Consider the following 17,789-nt stretch of genomic DNA (forward strand, 5'->3'; position numbering starts at 1 on the left):
GATGTAAAGCGACTGGTAAACCCCAGGGACATAACCAATGGTCAGGAGAGGCATAGAATCCCGTTAATATGTGATGACGAGGTTCAGAATGAATTTCCAAGTTTCCACTACATCCGACATAATGTTATTTATCAGAAAGCATCAGTACCTATCTCTCTTGCTCGAATTGGGGATGAATATTGCTGTGCAGATTGCTATGGGGATTGCTTGAAGGCGTCAATACCTTGCGCTTGTGCAAGAGAAACAGGTGGGGAGTATGCTTACACATCTGAAGGATTGCTTAAAGAGGCTTTCTTGGACTCTTTTATTGCTAAGTATAGGCGCACACAAAAACATCACCTTCACTTTTGCCAAATCTGTCCAGTTGAGAGAATAAAAAATGAGGCCAAGCCTGAAAAATGTAAAGGTCATCTAATTGGGACATTTATCAAAGAGTGTTGGACGAAGTGCGGATGCAGTAGGATATGCGGAAATCGGGTCGTGCAACGAGGGATAAGATGCCACTTAGAGGTAATGGAATGTCTCAGGATTGTGTATTTATGAAGTTGTTGGGTGTCTTAAACCATGTCAATATAAAGTTCTCACTAACAATTGAAAACTATACCTTTAATCTTCTTTCGAGTAAACTTTGGCAAAACCATACTACCATAGTTCAGTCCATGATTGTATTCATCATAATTTGTTAGATTTGGTGCACTTCTATTTATAAATCATAAGATCCCTCCCCTTCTTTTAGGTGTTTTATACTGGTGAAAGAAAGGGATGGGGGTTGCGTTCTCCTGATGAGCTTCCTAAAGGAACTTTTGTGTGTGAATATTCTGGTGAGATACTAACAAACATGGAGCTTCATGAAAGGACAGCATGTGCCACTCGCAATGAGAAGCATACATACCCAGTCTTGCTTGATGCTGATTGGGCAGCCGAGGGAATTCTTGAGGATGAAGATGCACTTTGTTTAGATGCAACACATTATGGTAATGTTGCGAGGTTTATGAACCATAGGTAACCTATTTAAGAAACTTTCTTTTGATATCATGGGGTGTATCTTGCTTAGGAATATTATTTCTTCTGATGTATAGTTTGATACATCAGCTATTTATGCTTAAATGGTTAATGTAGGTTCTTTCTCTGTTTGGTTCGTTCACATAGAGCTGCAGTGGTTTTAGGGTTACACGATTAAAGGTTTTGCTATCACTTCCTTTTCTCTAGAGAAACTTCATCTGTATTGAAATCTTTGTTTGTCTTCAGCTCTATGCAGAGGCAAATGCTCATCTGATTTTCTGTATATTGTATATAAACTAGTATAAAGTTGCCTACACTAAGAGTTGGATGCTAGCTCATATTTAATTTACTCAAATTATCTCTGGAACTCTGTTCTAAATTTTTTTACTTATTGAACAAGGTATAGACATTCAATATTTATATATCAAATACAGATTCACCATATTCTTTGGTCCAAAACGTTTTTGCAAATTTGCATATTATTTAGATTGCAATAAATTCCATGTGTCTAAGTTTCAGGAAACTAGTTGCGATATTTGAAAATGTATCTAATAGTCTAGAATATTTTGATACATTCTACACCAAAACCTATTAGGAATCACACACCATGTATTTTATTTTTTCCCCTTTTCTAAATCAAGAATGTGTTAACACGGAAGGTTCAGTCCATTAATTAATGTATATTGTTTTTATGCTTTTCCACGACAATCAAATAAATAGTCTTATTTGATGTTTGTGCGTGCCATTTCTGTTTAACTAGAATATTGATTCAATACTTGAAAGGGACCATTTAATGAAAAAAATAAACAAATACAACAGATTTCTAGATCAACTCTGTATCTTCTTTGTTTTACCCAACATGTTTACATCTCTAACAAATCTCTCTCTCTCTCTCTGTGTGTGTGTGTGTGTGTGTGTGTGTGTGTCCCTTTCAGATGACCTATATTGCCTCTTCACGTGTTTATTTACCTTTCCCCAAGTCATCCATATTTATTAAACTACACCCAAATCTTGATATTTATTAAAATGCCCCCACCCCCACCCCCTTACCCATGCACACGCCCCCAAAAAAAGGAAGAAAAAGAAAAGAAAATAACATTCTCAAAGTGTTCCTTATTTTTTGTCAAGTCATTGGGGAGGCATACTAATATTGAATAGGAGTTACTGGTGTTCCCTTTTAAACATCTCATGCTTTCATATTTCTTAAGTATCTATATTCAAATCAACTTAATAGCTAAATGCCTGACTTTCAAACTAGTATTGTAGGTCGTCTTTATGTTTAATAGGAGTTACTGGAGATCATCCGCTTCTTTTCAGAAAAAAGAACTTGAAGTGTGGCAGAGAACTTACCAACAGGTGAACCAAGAATGAGAGAGGAGAATATACCAGAAATTAACGGTTGACCAATAGCTAATTGGGAGCAGGAAACAAAACCATATCGCCATTTGTGCCATGAATTCAAAGATTATCACCATAGCATATAAGGTACATCGAGGAGTCTACAAATTATTCTTTGCTTTTTAGTAGTCATTAGTTTAACTCGATCAAGCTATACTCATCAAATGATTGGCCTATGGTTTGGGGGTATATCTGCAATTAACTCTCTTAATTATGATCTAATCACGAACTGTCTTGATATTTGTGGCCAAACACTCTCATGATAATCAACTAATAGTTCCAGTTAGGATAAGTAAATCTCGGCTACACGCATGCCTTTACTGAAGTTTAGTTTATTCCTTCATAACGTGGACCTGAATTATATTAACAAAGGAAGACCGCAAGGATTGAGATCCAAGAGATTCCTATTGATAGTCTGCCATATGTTTCTAGTTAAGGTAAATGACTTCAACGATCTCCACACGTTTACTAAGCTGTACTTTTATCTGTGTGTACAGTCTTGGATTGCAAATAGTTTTTTTTCACGGCATTGGAAGCTTCATTATTTATTCTTTTTTCTTTCAATTGTTGCTCTTATTTTTTGTTAATTTTTTTCCTTGTTGCAATGTTTGTTTCCAATATCTTCCATTTTCTACGTTTGTCATGTATGACCACTTTTATGTGATGTAACAACAATCTTCCTTTGTTCCTATTACTCTGTTCTTACTCTCCCTTTTCTTTTCTAGGTGTTGTGATGCAAATCTGATTGAGATTCCAGTTGAAATCGAAACACCAGACCATCATTACTATCATGTATGCCATCTCACTAGCTTTACTTTAGTCCCGGGGATATTTTTATTCTGTGAACTCATGCAAGCATCTTAATTTTTGCAGGTTGCTTTTTTCACGACTAGGAAAGTGGAAGCCAAGGAGGAACTATGTTGGGTGGGTACAAATTGTATAACCAATATCAACTTTCAAATACTTATTCACTTGTTTACAGTACTCTGGTGTCATGCTGTTGTTTCACTTGGTTATTAACCATGTTTCAAGAATCTTTAATATGTATTTAAAACCTAACTTAAGTATGTTGGCTTATTGATTGTTTGTACGAACTAAAAAAAATATAGCTGTAGTTTATTTACCTTTCTTTTTTGCAATAGACAGCACATAATACTGGCTCTATTGTGCATATTTACTGGATGTTGCTTTTTTATCCATCTTGCTCAATTTACTTTTGATACTCTGAATGGACAGCCATCTTAGCTATGAAATGGACAACTTTCACTATAGCAAGACTTGAAAAGAAGTAATAAATATAAATAATAATTTCCTATTATACAACTGACTGAGAGTTCTAGACTGACAGGGTGTATCTACTGAGAATCTGGTCAATGGTTTCTCAGATGAGAGAAGTGTGGCACATTTGAATCCTGTTTGCAGGTTAAGATATCATATAGACTGAATGATTTCCCTTATCCTAATAGGTATAAATTACCCGTCCAATGCTAAAGGCAAAAGCTCCTTTTTTTTTCCTCTTATGGAAAATGGTGGAAAACATTAAAAAGAACAAACTTTTATCCTTCAATAATTTTTTTTTCAAGTAAATTCAAGTTTGAACTATTATGTAAAAAACGGAGATTATATTCTGCCCTCTCCTGTTTTTGGTACTTTTTGACTATTCTTAGCATCTTTACTGTTACAGCTATACTTATTGTCTCTTAATTTACAACCAAGACAACTATGAAGGTGGTTTGAAATTTTTTTTTTGCTGAAATCACTGAATATAAAAATTTCTGATTTCCTAAGGGGGGGTTAGTCACTTAGAACTTAAAATTGGAACTGAGATAATATGTGAGATAAATTTTTAAGGTGTTAGTCACATAGAACTAAAACTAGAACAAAATTTTACAGTGTTAGTCAAGTAGAACTCTAACAAAACTAGAATTGGGATAATGGTACAAAATTATCCTATTTTTTTTATTTTTCTATACAAAAATGAGAGTTCTACTCTATCAAATTATTCCAAGTTTTAGCTTGGAACTAGGTGGTAAAAAACTAGAACTCATATTTATTTTGTTATTTTGTTATTTTTTATATTTCTTTTTTTCTTTACTTCTTTCCTATTATGGTTATCACCATCATTAGACCATCATTATAATAATAATTGTCAATATCTTATAGTCAAACCAAAAGTTATTTAATAGTAAAGAACATTCTTGTAAGTAATTATCAATCAATAATAGTAAGTTTAAAATACATAAATAGTATTTATATCTTCAAAATGCATAAATATATATTTCATGATTATAAAAATTTATCCCACGTTATTTTATCAAAATATTCCGCTTCACAAAATTGTTCCTATTTATCCCACTAAAATATCCCACTAGCGAAAAATTATTCCACTTTAACAATTATCCCATTTTGCATGAAAATGTCCCAATTGAATAACACCCCCTAAGTTGCATGGGTACGGGTGCGGGTATGGGTACGTGTGCAATACATGGTAGATTTGTAAAAGGCAGGGTACATGGACACGGCTGAAACTCATGGGATATAATCATAGTTCTGAGCTATATTTGTAGACTACCCTTTTAAGTTGTAGCTCTTAAGGCTGAAACAAACTCGGTCATTATCCACAAAGTTACAAAATTGGATGCGAGGATATATACTTGCAAGAAGTGTATGACGAGTGTTTTACATTAAACATGCATTGCATAATTGACTACATGTTTGAATAAATATATGCAAATATTTAAGAAGTGTCGAATACCATTATGGGTACGGGTGTACGGGTGTGACACATGTCAGGTATGGGTACGGCTCCATATTAGAAGTACCCAGGTAACACGGGTGATTTCTAAAGGTGTAATAAACATCTTGAATTAAAGTAACACTGATCCTCGTTTACCACTTCAAAACCTATAGTTATAATTAATTATAATTGAACAGAGTTACCCTTATTCTTCTATATACATGTGTATAAAATCCTTACCTTTACTCTCATCTTATATAAATAGGTATAATAGTCTTGTGTTTAGCCTAAAAGGTAAGCAAACAGGTAAAGTTAAAATGTTTATACTCATTTCCAGTTATCTACTTTGTTTATGCTATAAAACAGTTGGGATCTGTAGATGTTATATACAGTTATCTAAAGTTTCACAGTTTCTGTTTCCTTTTGTGGGTATGATTAACTTATAAACCTTACACTATAATCTCTTTTATTGTATACATGATTTCTTTTTAATAATTTGAATTTTTTTTTCTTTGCAGGATTATGGTATTGATTTTACTGATCATAATCATCCGATAAAAGCATTCAGATGTTCATGTGGAAGCAAACTATGCCGTGACAGAACTCGTAGCAGTAAGTACACTTTAATTAAGCAGCTAAGAATTGGCTTGATGTCTAACCTTCTTTCCTTTCCTTATTTTTTCTGCTTTCAAGAATTGTACTAATATCTAATACTTAATAATAGAAAATAACTGCTGCAATGCCTTAGCTTAATTTAATCTAATAATATATTCATACATTTGTTAACTAGATAGCAGTGCTTTTGAAGTCCAAAATCCTGCAACTTGCACATATCCTCCGTCATCCATACATTCCAATAATTTTGTTTGTCCGATGAAGAAAGAGGGCTTCATGGAAGGACATCTTTGATTCACCTTGACAACATGGGAGAAAACACAAGATTTGTAGGATAGTATTGCTATCTGCGAATCAATCTGAACCTGACATGAAATTATCAGGCTCATGCTCATTGAGGGCAGGTTTGGATCATCAAAAGCTCGACCTATCTTAGCACGTGTAATATACAACTCCAGTTTTGAGATTGGCTAGTATTTGGGATTGTTTGATCTTTAATCAAATTGATTATGAAATAAAGGGTAATTATGCATAGAACCATTGTAGTATTGTTGTTTTGAACTTACTGCACTGTAGTTTCATCTTGGCAGATAGACCTCCAATATGTTTATTCTGGTAGCTGACTATTAGTTGTGGGCTGCACGTGAACCTTCCTCTTCTCAAAATCCGGGGTAGTGAATTCAATACAACGATATACAGGTTGGTCTATACTCGATTAACCCGTAAATGAGATGAACTGGTAAATGAGATGAACTGGCTGTGTTACGATGACTTGAAGGCAAAATAAAATTGGACTTCTCCTCTTCCACACTTCGCAAGTGTGAAGTTTGAAGCCAAACTACTCCACCAACCATTATTTCAGCTATTATGAAAACCTTTTTGTCTAATTCCTATAAAAGGGTGATGATGATGGGGACAAAGACTGCGGAAGTAACATCTGGGCTTAGTGAGTAAGATTAGAGAGTGATTTCTATGTTGTAATCTCCTCGTTCATTAGCGAATTCTCCTTTCCGTCTCTGCCGAACATAGGTCAGAATACTGATTGGACCACATATCTTTGTGCGTTGTTCTCTTTTGTGTGCACTGCACTGCCCGCATTCAGCTTTGTTGCTGCTCTACCTTTGTATAGACATCTTTTGTATCGAGTAGCCCGCCATTGTAACAGAGTTCTTATACAATCTGTTACGTGTTCAGATCTTGCAACCAACATAAACTGGTCGGTTCTTGTTAACAATCTTCCAACCAGCATTTTGCCAATACGAGTATGTCTAGTCAAGTTTGATCCTGACATGCACCATCTTAACTCGTTGTTTGGACCCAATTCAAGTTAAATCATAGTAAGGAGTTAGGCTCATTTTTTTGTTACTAGACCTAAACAAGGCAGTTTCCTTGTCCCAGATCGTGCAACTACTAGAATAAAATGTGTACCTTCAAGTAACTAGCTAATGATGGTTTATTGTGTAGAATTAACAGACTGACTTCCTCTTTTAAATTCTACATCCAGAGGGTACATCAGCAGCAGTAATTGTGAGATGAACAAAGACAGGTAGCTTGATGAAGGAGCAAATGGAGGAGTTTTGAATTGTTTGGTGGAATGCTTATCAACACCCGCTTCCTTCCGGCGTTTGATATAATTATTCTCGGTACATGGAACAATGGACAAGTTCTTCCCTTGATTATTCAAGGAATTTTGAATGCTCTGTTTACAGAAATTTAGTTTCTTTTTTATTTTATTTTATTTTATAAAGTAGATTGTTGAAAGAGGTTATCCGGCTGATGTAAGGATCAAAAGGATAATTTGCCCCTAGGATTTCCAGACGTCGCACTTGCGATTCTTGTTCGGGTATGCGCAGTTTTTTTAAAGATTTCATTTCAGAGATCGCAACGATGTCAATAGAAGCTTAAATTGTATGTCCCCGTGAGGTCAGAATTTGCTCAAAACATTTTCCTATGCAAAATTGCACGATGTTAATTAATAAAAACTTAAAAACCAATACTTTTTATTATAATCGTTGCTTATCTAATAATTTGCAAGGAAAGAGTCAGCTGTTTCAGTTCTAACGTCACTATTCTTCCATTGGTACGTTCACATTCGGCGCTGTGGGATTTATTGAGCTAGCACATACAAGCTACACACGCACACACAGACTTATAAATTAACCCCAACATCACAGAACCAAATTACTTGAGAAATTTAGAGGGGGGTGGGAGTCTACAACATTTTCTTGTCATGAGCTATTCTCTGCTGCTCACAGTACTCAAACAAGCTCCCGTCGAAGCAGCGCCTGATGACCTCCCTCGATAGGTAACCCTCTTCGTCTCTCGCCAGCATGTACAGAAATATCCATTCCAGCTTTGAAGTTATCCTGCAACGCATAACATTCACAGCAGCGCCCGCAAGCTATCACTTGCTTGTAAATGACAGAAAGATATAACGCGTCGTTTCCTAGAAATTAATCATGTCTAGCGAGCGAACATAGTTTACGTACCATCCAAAGAAATCATAAGCATATCGATTGGCCTCTGTCATCTCCCACATCTCACCAAAAGAGAGCTTGTCAGGCACCGTCCTAGCGAACTTGCTGAAAATGGCCTCAAAGTTGGAGGGGACAAACCTAATTCATAACGACGCAACAAAATTCTTCTATTGATTAATCACCATATGTTTTCGTTTCCGATTTTGCCAATTTTTTTTGGATGCACATCTCAAAAATTATTTATTACCTGCCCTCGGGATCGTAAGTTCCAGAGTCACTCCCATGCTTGTTTTTGTGTATGTTGCTGATGTAGATAGCAAACAATGGAGAAGGTATCCAACTCTATGAAAACACCAAATGATGTATAACTAATACATTAGTATAGTGAAGAGACACGACCTAATTGTCATTCAAGAGTTTCTTATCGCGTGTATCTTGCAGTACCAAAATAGTACGGGAAATTTGCAGTAAAATTAGGGCTACTCTCTCTAATCAGGTGTTAAAAACTTACTGGGAGTGAAGAATAGCTCATACTCCCGTTAATAAGAACCACCATGAACAAAGAAAGTAACGGGTTGAAGCCGATAGATCTACACCCTGAAAACCCAAGTTTCAAAGGGAAAATTACCGTGTCATGCATACGAACCACAATTTATTAATTATAACCGCGCATCAAGTCTATTATTGAAATAATTTGTAATAGAATTACGGTAACGCCAACTTCAAAGAGCAATCACATTGTCCATAACATCAAAGAGTATATAAATCGGGAGGGTGTTTATTGATTAATATTGTTAATTACCTGCATAGGTTTCCCATGGATAGATGATGCCGTCATTGTTTCTGTCGAAGAAGGAAACATGCTGCTGAAGAACACTCATACCACGAGGATCATGGTCTCTGGATCCCTCTGGATGATGAGCGTCTGGCGCTGCCATTGCTCTAGCCATATCTGGATAAAGAGATGAACAACAACAATAATGAAACAATTAATTTAATTTAGACAAGATCAATAAGAAATGGAGAGTTGCATTCTGATATTACTAGATGTATATATACGTTGGTACTCAAAAAGATTTTATTTTACAAGATAACTGATGTACCAAAAAGGATATAATCACATTTTTCAATATAAAAATGGGTACATTAACCGCATTTTTCATCAAAAAGAAAAAAGAAAGGCACCTAATAAAGAAAATTAATCTGCCATTAATTGCTAGTCAAGAAAAGCGGTACATACGTTATTGAGATCTTGCCCAAAACATATTGATCAGAGTAATTAATGCAATTAAAAAATTTAAGGTTCTAAGTCCAAATTCGATCTGAATACTATTATTAGAACGGGAAATAATTGAAGGACCCAAAATATGGGACCAATGGAGAGGACATGTGACATGTCCCCTCCCTATTGCATAATGAGTTAACATGACCAACTCATTATACAATAGGGAGGGGACACCTCCCCTGTCCCCTCCCTTGGTCCCATATTAGACTCTAAATTTTCTTCCATGATTATACTACATCCCCAAGTCTTCATATTTGTCTAAAAAGGGGGTGTTATTGTTAAAACAGAGGTTTGGGGTGTAGTTTAAAATATCAGAATGGACTAGGTATGTAAATTACAAGCAGAATTAAAAAAAAAAGACCATTTGTGAAAAATTTTAGCAAAATCAACCCGTTTTGAAAATATTTAGCAAAATCAACTTCTTTTTGGTCACATCATCTCAGCTGGCTAAGAAGAGGTCGATTTTGTAAACTATCGGCTTTAAAATATATGGAACTAGTAGTCCCGTATAATTAGTAGTTCCGTATAACTAGTAGTCGCTAATTACGGTTATACTTTGTGTTGAAATGATTAAAGTTTAATTAACAAGAACTAATTACACGAGACTACCATTCTCATATATTTTAAAGTTGATATTTTATACCTCTTTTAGCCGGCAAGAAAAAGATCGAGTCGAGTTTGCTAATTATTTAAAAAAATCTTTTTTAAATAATTCTCCAAATACCAAGTATGAATATTTGGGGTCTAATGTAAATCTAATATGAGAAAAAAAACCCCAAAAAAAGAATTAGAAGGCAGAAATAGTACTAACAAGCCTTAGGGATTTTATCTTCAAGGTCTCCTCTAAGCCTCCTCTCCGCCGTCACCGGAGCTTTCGGCGCCGCCGTCTCCATCGCCGCGTTCCTGTCCGTCATCTTAACCCTTACGCTCTCTGAGTTCTCTCTTAAAAGAAAAAAAGCGTAATATAATTCTCTTAAAAGGTGAGTCAGTTATTTAAATAATGAAGTAGTATCGAGAAAGAAGTTGACACTTGACACGCACGCTCTACACCAATGGTACACGTGTGGGCTTGCATGGGGAGACTACATGAAACTGATTTTGTCACGGCTGCAATGTGATCACCTAGACCGCCGTCGGCTCCCACGTGGACAGCTACGTGTCAATAAGAGTAGAGGTGTGAGGATCAGAAGGGGTGGCTCTAAGGGAGCTAAACCGTATTCGTATTCGAGGAAATATCCGTAACCATATCTATTAGGGTAATGATGTGGTCACTCAAATTTATAACCGATAGAATATGATCACGGATATGATTTTATAGTAAAATATTCGCATCCGTAACTGAAATATCCGAATACATATTAGTCATACTCGTATAATAGTTTCGCTTTTTAAATTATGGATTTGTGGTTAATTTTAATGATCATGATGTCTAATCTTAGTTTTTTTAGTTATAATGAACATATTAACGACCTCTTTTATATCACACGAACTATGTTTTTCACAATACTATCTAGTTTTTTCATATCCATTTTGTATCCGCTTATATATCCGCATCTATATCCGTAACCGTATTTGATTTTAGCGGATATGGATATATAAATTTTTTGACCGATGTATATCAGTATCCGTATTCGTATCTGTATCCGAAATGGGTAAGCATATATGAATATGATAAGCATCATATCCGAGCCGTCTCTGGACCGAATGCACGCTAGGTGGCTGATTTTGGCGATGATGCACTTCCGGGCTCGGAATAAATGCGGCGTAACCGTAGATAGAATAAATAATTGTGGGTATAAAAATTAATTCGAGATGTACCGCTGTGGCGGAAGAATATCAGTCTTTATTACTAATGATTGATGCCATGTATTTTTATTTTTATTTTTATATATATCAGGTTCGAGATTATGTTAGCTAGCAAAACCAATTAACAGAGTGAAGATAGTAAATAGGTAACAAAAACTCCATCGCTAACAGCCGGAGATGTCCCGCATCTCCAATTTTTATTTAATTATTATCAATATTGACTGAGTGAAGATAATAAATAAGTAACAAAAACTCTATTACTAATAATTGGAGAGGTAGCACAGTGGAAGTGTCCTAGCCTCTCACCCTAATGACCAGGGATCAGTACCATGCATCTACATTTTTTTTTCTTTTTTACTATCAGAATTGAGATCATCTTAGCAAAATACATTAACAGAGTGAAGATAATAAATAAGTAACAAAAAATTCCAGTACAAACAAATGGAGATATAGCACAACAAATGGAATTAATCGATACTCCGTCCCTCTATATATATATATTTAAATCAGACTAGTACATCGCACATGCATTGCACATATTTTTCCAATGTTTTGAATTTGCTTTGTAAAATGATGTCCAAAGCTTATATATAGTTTTAATATACTATATATTATAGATTTTGATAGTTACCTTAACTTTATACAAATTTATAATATCATAGATTTCCATATTAGTCAAACTTTCATATTTTTGAATTCCCATAGAATAGATTACATCGTTGTACATAGTAAAGTTTTTTTAAGAGATAAAGTCGCACTTTTATCTAGTAGTAAAAAATCTTTGAGTTTTACAGATAATTATGGGCCTTGCTATGTATCTTATACATGTACATTTACGATGCATTTGTAGCAAAGGGGTCATGACTTGAGAATGAATTTGAATGGGTTTGAGAGAGAATTTATGTGTTGAGGTTTATAAAAATACAATCATTTTACTTCATAGGTGGGATCATTAATTTGACTCATATTAGGATTTACTTTATTATTGTATTACAGATTTTATCTTGTTTTTTATTGAGGGAGTACACATGCTTATACAAACCTAACCGTTCCTTTTTTTAACAGATTGAGGATTCTATATATTAGAAAATTACATTAATAGAGTAAAGATAATAAATAAGTAACGAAAACTTCACTATTAACAATTGGAGATTTAGCTCAATGGAAGAGTCCTAGGGTGTGTTTGACAAAGTGAACAAAGCTGGGCCAAGACCAGTCCTGGCCCAGTTTTGTACTAAACCAGTTTTTTTTGGACTAGACCCCCCTGGTTTAAAAGAAAACTGATTTAGTAGCACTATTTAAGTTAAAAAAATTGGGTCATCTCTGGCATAAAAATTTGACAAACAAGAAACAAATTAAATTGGGCCAGGTTTAGTCCTGACCCAATTTTAACTTGTTGCCAAACACACCCTTAGACTTTTAAGCTAATAATTAGACATCTATACCCAGAATCTCCACTTCCTGTTTTACTTTTTTAATATCAGGCTCCTGATTATCTTAGCAAAATTCATTAACAAAGTGAAGATAATAAATAAGTAACAAAAAACTCCACTACTAACAATTGGAGATGTAGCACAATGGAAGAGTGTTTAGCCTTTTAAGTTAATGATTAAGGATTGATACCCCGCATCTCTATTTTTTCCTTTTTAATATCAAATTCGTAATTACCTTAGAAAAATACATTAACAAAGTGAAAATAATAATTAAGTAAATTATTATTAACAATTATGATTAAGGATCAATAGATACCCTACATTTCCTTTTTTTTTACATTTTTTATATCAGATTCATGATTATGTTAGCAAAGTAGATTAATAGGATGAAGCTAACAATCAAGCAACAAAAACTCTACTACCAACAATTGTAGATGGAGCTCAATGGAAGAATGTTAGCACTTTAAGCTAATAATGATCGGGGATCGATAGCTCACACATCTCCACTTTTCTTTTCGAATACTAAATTGAAAATTATCATGGAAAAATAAATTTTCTCAGTGTTGATAATAGATAACTAACATCATCCCCACTTTTTTCTTTTGCATCTTCACTTTCTCCTTTTTGAATATAATGTTGCGGATTATATTAACAACATATATTAAAAGAATGTAGATAATAAATAAGTAACAACATCTCCTCCTTTTTCTTTTTAAATAATAGATTGAGGATTGTTTTAGCAAACTACATTAACAAAGTGAAGATAATAAATAAGTAGCAAAAACTTTACTAGCAACAACTGAGAATATAGCTCAATGGAGGAGTATCATCTTTATCGCTATTTACCAGGGGAAGTGATAACCTGCATCTCCATCTTTTTGTTTCTACAAAAAATAAAAATGTATTATAGGTAGAAGATGTTTTATTCACAATTTATTACAAAATTTAGTCTCAAGTCCATCTTTTGAATATCTTTATGTTGTGAAAAAAACGTTTTTAATTTTAAAATCTAAATTTGTTACTCTGTAGTCAGTTTGTCATGAAGCGCTTGTATTTGCATCCTTAATTTCTCACAAACTTTTATTTTTTAAAATCGCAAATCAATTGTTTATTGGAAAAATTGCTTTAAGGCCCCAAAACCCAAAGAGTCACGTGTCCCAACCCCTCACATTATTTGTAATGTGCTGCAGCCCCAAAATTTTGAAAAAAAATTACCCAATCCCCTTCATCATGACTCCAGCTCATGTTTTCCCAAAAACCCAATTTTACCCCTCCCCAAATCACCGTCATCTCCCCCAAAATAACACTTCTTCTTTCTCCTCTTCCTCCTTCATCTCCTTCTTCCCAAGAACTCATCTCCCTCTCCTGGGTCCGCCGCCTCCTCGACGCCTTCCTCCTCTGCCAGGAGGTGTTCCGCGTCGTCCTCTTCAACTCTAGGCCCCTCCTCTCTAAGGACCCTATCGATTGCGCCGTCAAGGCCCTCGATGTCTGCAACGCCGTCCGCGACGGCATCGACCAGGTCCGCGAGCGTCGCCCCGAAGGGGCCGAGGAGGGGGCACTTCAGGTCGCTCTCGTGGAGCGTCTCCCGGTCGTGGTCCGCCTCGAAGCAGCTCCAAGCGATGGGGAGCAACCTGAACGCCCCGAGGGGGAACGTTGCTTTGTGGTTTTTGCTTTGATTTGCTTTTAGATGTTGGTGTTATTGGGAAGAGATGAAGAGAAAGATATTGGTTGATTGCGTTATGTTTTATTGTTATAAACTTACAATTTATGTTGATTGCGTTATGTAACATGTTAACTATTATACGTAACATGTTAACTGTTATACATAACATGTTAACTGTTATTTATATATAAGAGTTAACATGTTAACTATAATAGTTAATATGTTAACTATAATAGTTATCAATTTAACTATAATAGTTAACATGTTAACTATAATAGTTAACACGAGCTGACATGAGCTGGCATGAGAAAGAGAAGAGGGTAAAATTGGGATTTTAGGTGGACTTTTGTCTAATCATGAGCTGGCATGAATTTTTTCAAAAAGTAGGGGCTGCAGCACATTGATAAAAATAGGAGGGGCTGGGGCACATTTATTTTTGGAATTTAGGGCCTTGAAGCAATTTTTCCTTGTTTATTTATCTACAATATATAAAAAGGATCTACTATATTAATCCACAAGTTTGATTATAAGATTCATTTATCACCAAATTGGATATGACAAATGTTGTAATAAATTTCCTCAAAATGAAAATCCAATTATCATTTGAAATGTTTTTAATTAAATAGTAGAAATAAAAGTTTGACTGAAGCGTATGCTACCATTATATATATGTTATTTCGATCATAATCATGATTTATTATGTTTCAACTTTAAATGTAATGTTATTGTTTGAGATTCCCGTAGTAGTAAATATTTTTGAAGAATTGCCGTGCACACTGGAAATACTTGAAAAAATATATAACAGACTAAATAGATATTTGTGGAACAGATAAATCAATGCATAACCATTTATATGTTTAAGATAAAATTAGAGTATATATCTTCTCCCGAGTGGTCCAAATTTTTCTCTCCAATAATGGTATCAGAGTTCAAGTCAGAGTCCACGATGATCAATTTTTTTAATAGCATATTACACTTAGAACTTTTGTTTGAACATTTATCTGTAATTTGTCCAAAAATCCATTATCTGTACATTTGTATTTTTAATGTACATATTTTCAAATTCAAATTCAAATTCTAATTAATTTGTTACAAATGATCAGACTTTTCCTTTTTGCATTTTGTTACAGAGAATATATTAAAAAAAAAGGAGATGTGAGGGATCGATTATTGTACCATACATGAGCATGTAATCATTTGTCCCTTGAAGGTATCTCATCACCTTCTTTGCAGCTCTCCAGTGGTCAATACCTGGGTTACTTTGATATCTTCCTAGCATTCCAACAGCAAATGCTATATTAGGTCTTGTACAAACCTGAGCATACATTAGGCTTCCAACGGCTGAAGCATATGGAATGTTTTTCATCTGTTCCTGCTCGAGCTCATTTTTAGGGCATTGATTTAGGCTGAATCTGTCACCCTTCACAATAGGTGCTACACTTGGTGAACAATCATTCATCCGAAATCTCTCTAAAATCTTTTTGATATAGGTCTCTTGAGACAAACCCAAAATCCCTCGAGACCTTTCCCTATGGATCTTAATGCCAATGACATAAGATGCCTCACCCATATCTTTCATATCAAAGTTCTTCGAGAGGAACTGTTTCACCTCATATAGCAAACTTTTATCATTTGCCGCAAGCAAAATATCATCCACATATAGCACAAGAAAGCAAAACTTGCTCCCACTGACCTTCTGGTATATACATTGATCCATGACGTTCTCTTCAAAACAAAATGAAGTGATAACATCATGGAATTTCAAATACCATTGACGAGAAGCTTGCTTTAATCCATATATGAACTTATTAAGCTTACATACTAAGTGCTCACCATTACTAGAGGAGAATCCTTCCGGTTGCTTCATATAAACTTCTTCCTCTAGGTCACCATTAAGAAAGGCCGTTTTCACATCCATTTGATGCAAATCCAAATCAAAATGGGCAACCAATGCCATAACGACTCGAAGAGAATCTTTCTTAGAAACAGGAGAAAATGTCTCCGTGTAGTCGATTCCCTCTCTTTGAGTGAATCCTTTGGCAACGAGCCTGGCCTTATATCTCTCAATGTTGCCTTGTGAGTCTTTCTTTGTTTTGAAAACCCATTTACATCCAATGGCTTTCATACCATCAGGCAACTTGACGAGATCCCATACTCGGTTTGACGCCATAGAATCCATCTCATCCTTCATGGCATTGTACCATAAGTTTGAAATATCAGAACTCATGGCTTGTGAAAACATCTCAGGATCATTTTCGGCTCCAACATTGTAGTCAGACTCTTGTAGATACACGACATAGTCACTAGGAATTGCCGATTTCCTTACTCTAGTAGATCTTCTTAATGCTACATCAACATTTTCCTGAGGATCAATATCATGTTGTTCAGCTGGTTGTTCAACAGCTTCAGGTATTTGTTGAACTTCAACATCTACTAAATCAGGATCATCAGCTTGTGGTATTTCGTGAACTGGTTCTTCAACACGTGTTTGTACTATAGGCGTGTTGTTAACAACAACGATCAGTCCGTTGCTTGAAGTGGCACACTGAGCATCTAAATGATCTTTCTCAAGACCAACGCCCCGAGATCGATCGCTCCCACTAATCAAGTCATTCTCAAGAAATTTAGCATTTCTTGATTCCACAAACCTAGTGCTATGAGATGGACAGTAAAATCTGTATACCTTAGACCTTTCGGCATATCCAACGAAATACCCACTTTTGGTCCTTGGGTCCAACTTCTTTTCTTGTGGATTATAGACTCTTACTTCGGATGGACATCCCCAAACGCGTACATGTCGTAAACTTGGTTTCCAGCCTTTGAATAACTCAAAAGGAGTCTTTGAGACAGCCTTGGTTGGAACTCGGTTTAATATGTACACAGCCGTCTTAAGAGCTTCAGTCCACAAGGATTTAGGAAGTTTGGAGCTAGCAAGCATGCTACGCACCATGTCCAATAATGTTCGATTTCTTCTTTCAGCTACTCCATTTTGGTCCGGAGAGCCAGGCAAAGTATATTGGGCAACAATCCCATTTTCACTAAGAAACCTAACAAATGGACCATTTGCATGGCCACTCTTAGTGTATCTACCATAGTATTCTCCACCTCTATCGGATCTCACGATCTTAATTTGTTTGCCACATTGTTTCTCTACTTCTGCTTTAAACACCTTAAAAGCATCTAGTGCTTCATTCTTACTATTAAGCAAGTAGAGATACATGTATCGCGAGTAATCATCTATGAAAGAGATGAAGTACTTATCACGGTATGCATCCATGTCTGGACAACAAATGTCAGTGTGTATGAAATCTAATAATTCAGAACTTCTTTTGGCACCTTTCTTGGACTTGTTAGTCTGCTTACCCTTAATGCA

The 17,789-nt window shown here is 35.2% G+C and overlaps 2 protein-coding genes across 4 annotated transcripts; one reads left to right on the plus strand and one right to left on the minus strand.

Moving 5' to 3' along the window:
• Window positions 1-7,633, plus strand: LOC109838099 (histone-lysine N-methyltransferase SUVR4-like; the record flags this gene model as incomplete). Its single annotated transcript, XM_020406570.1, has 6 exons — window positions 1-510; window positions 737-1,002; window positions 3,126-3,192; window positions 3,274-3,324; window positions 5,656-5,749; window positions 7,257-7,633. Coding segments are annotated over 6 exons (1,020 nt in total), but the record flags the coding sequence as incomplete, so codon positions are not given.
• On the minus strand, window positions 7,821-10,428 carry LOC109839705 (peroxygenase-like). 3 transcript variants are annotated; one of them, XM_020408217.1, is made up of 6 exons: window positions 10,326-10,428; window positions 9,032-9,181; window positions 8,741-8,826; window positions 8,477-8,571; window positions 8,242-8,367; window positions 7,821-8,118 (listed from the first exon to the last, which is right to left on the minus strand). In XM_020408217.1, exons 1-6 carry the CDS (start codon window positions 10,426-10,428, stop codon window positions 7,965-7,967), a joined length of 714 nt encoding a protein of 237 aa, XP_020263806.1. In that variant the 3' UTR covers window positions 7,821-7,964. The 3 variants fall into 3 exon arrangements, with proteins under 3 accessions (XP_020263806.1, XP_020263807.1, XP_020263808.1); XM_020408218.1 differs by having other exon boundaries at window positions 10,322-10,390; XM_020408219.1 differs by having other exon boundaries at window positions 8,006-8,153.

Source organism: Asparagus officinalis, chromosome 4 (genome assembly GCF_001876935.1).
Source record: "Asparagus officinalis chromosome 4, Aspof.V1, whole genome shotgun sequence".
Classification (NCBI taxonomy): Eukaryota; Viridiplantae; Streptophyta; class Magnoliopsida; order Asparagales; family Asparagaceae; genus Asparagus; species Asparagus officinalis.

What these genes read in the sequence shown, in the direction of transcription:
- LOC109839705 (XM_020408217.1), bottom strand. Translation starts at nt 10,428, where the DNA reads ATGACGGACAGGAACGCGGCGATGGAGACGGCGGCGCCGAAAGCTCCG. An exon ending in AGATAAAATCCCTAAGGCTT is followed by an intron (nt 9,182 to 10,325) that starts GTTAGTACTATT and finishes CTCTTTATCCAG; the next exon opens with ATATGGCTAGAGCAATGGCA. An exon ending in ACTTACGATCCCGAGGGCAG is followed by an intron (nt 8,368 to 8,476) that starts GTAATAAATAAT and finishes GTTATGAATTAG; the next exon opens with GTTTGTCCCCTCCAACTTTG.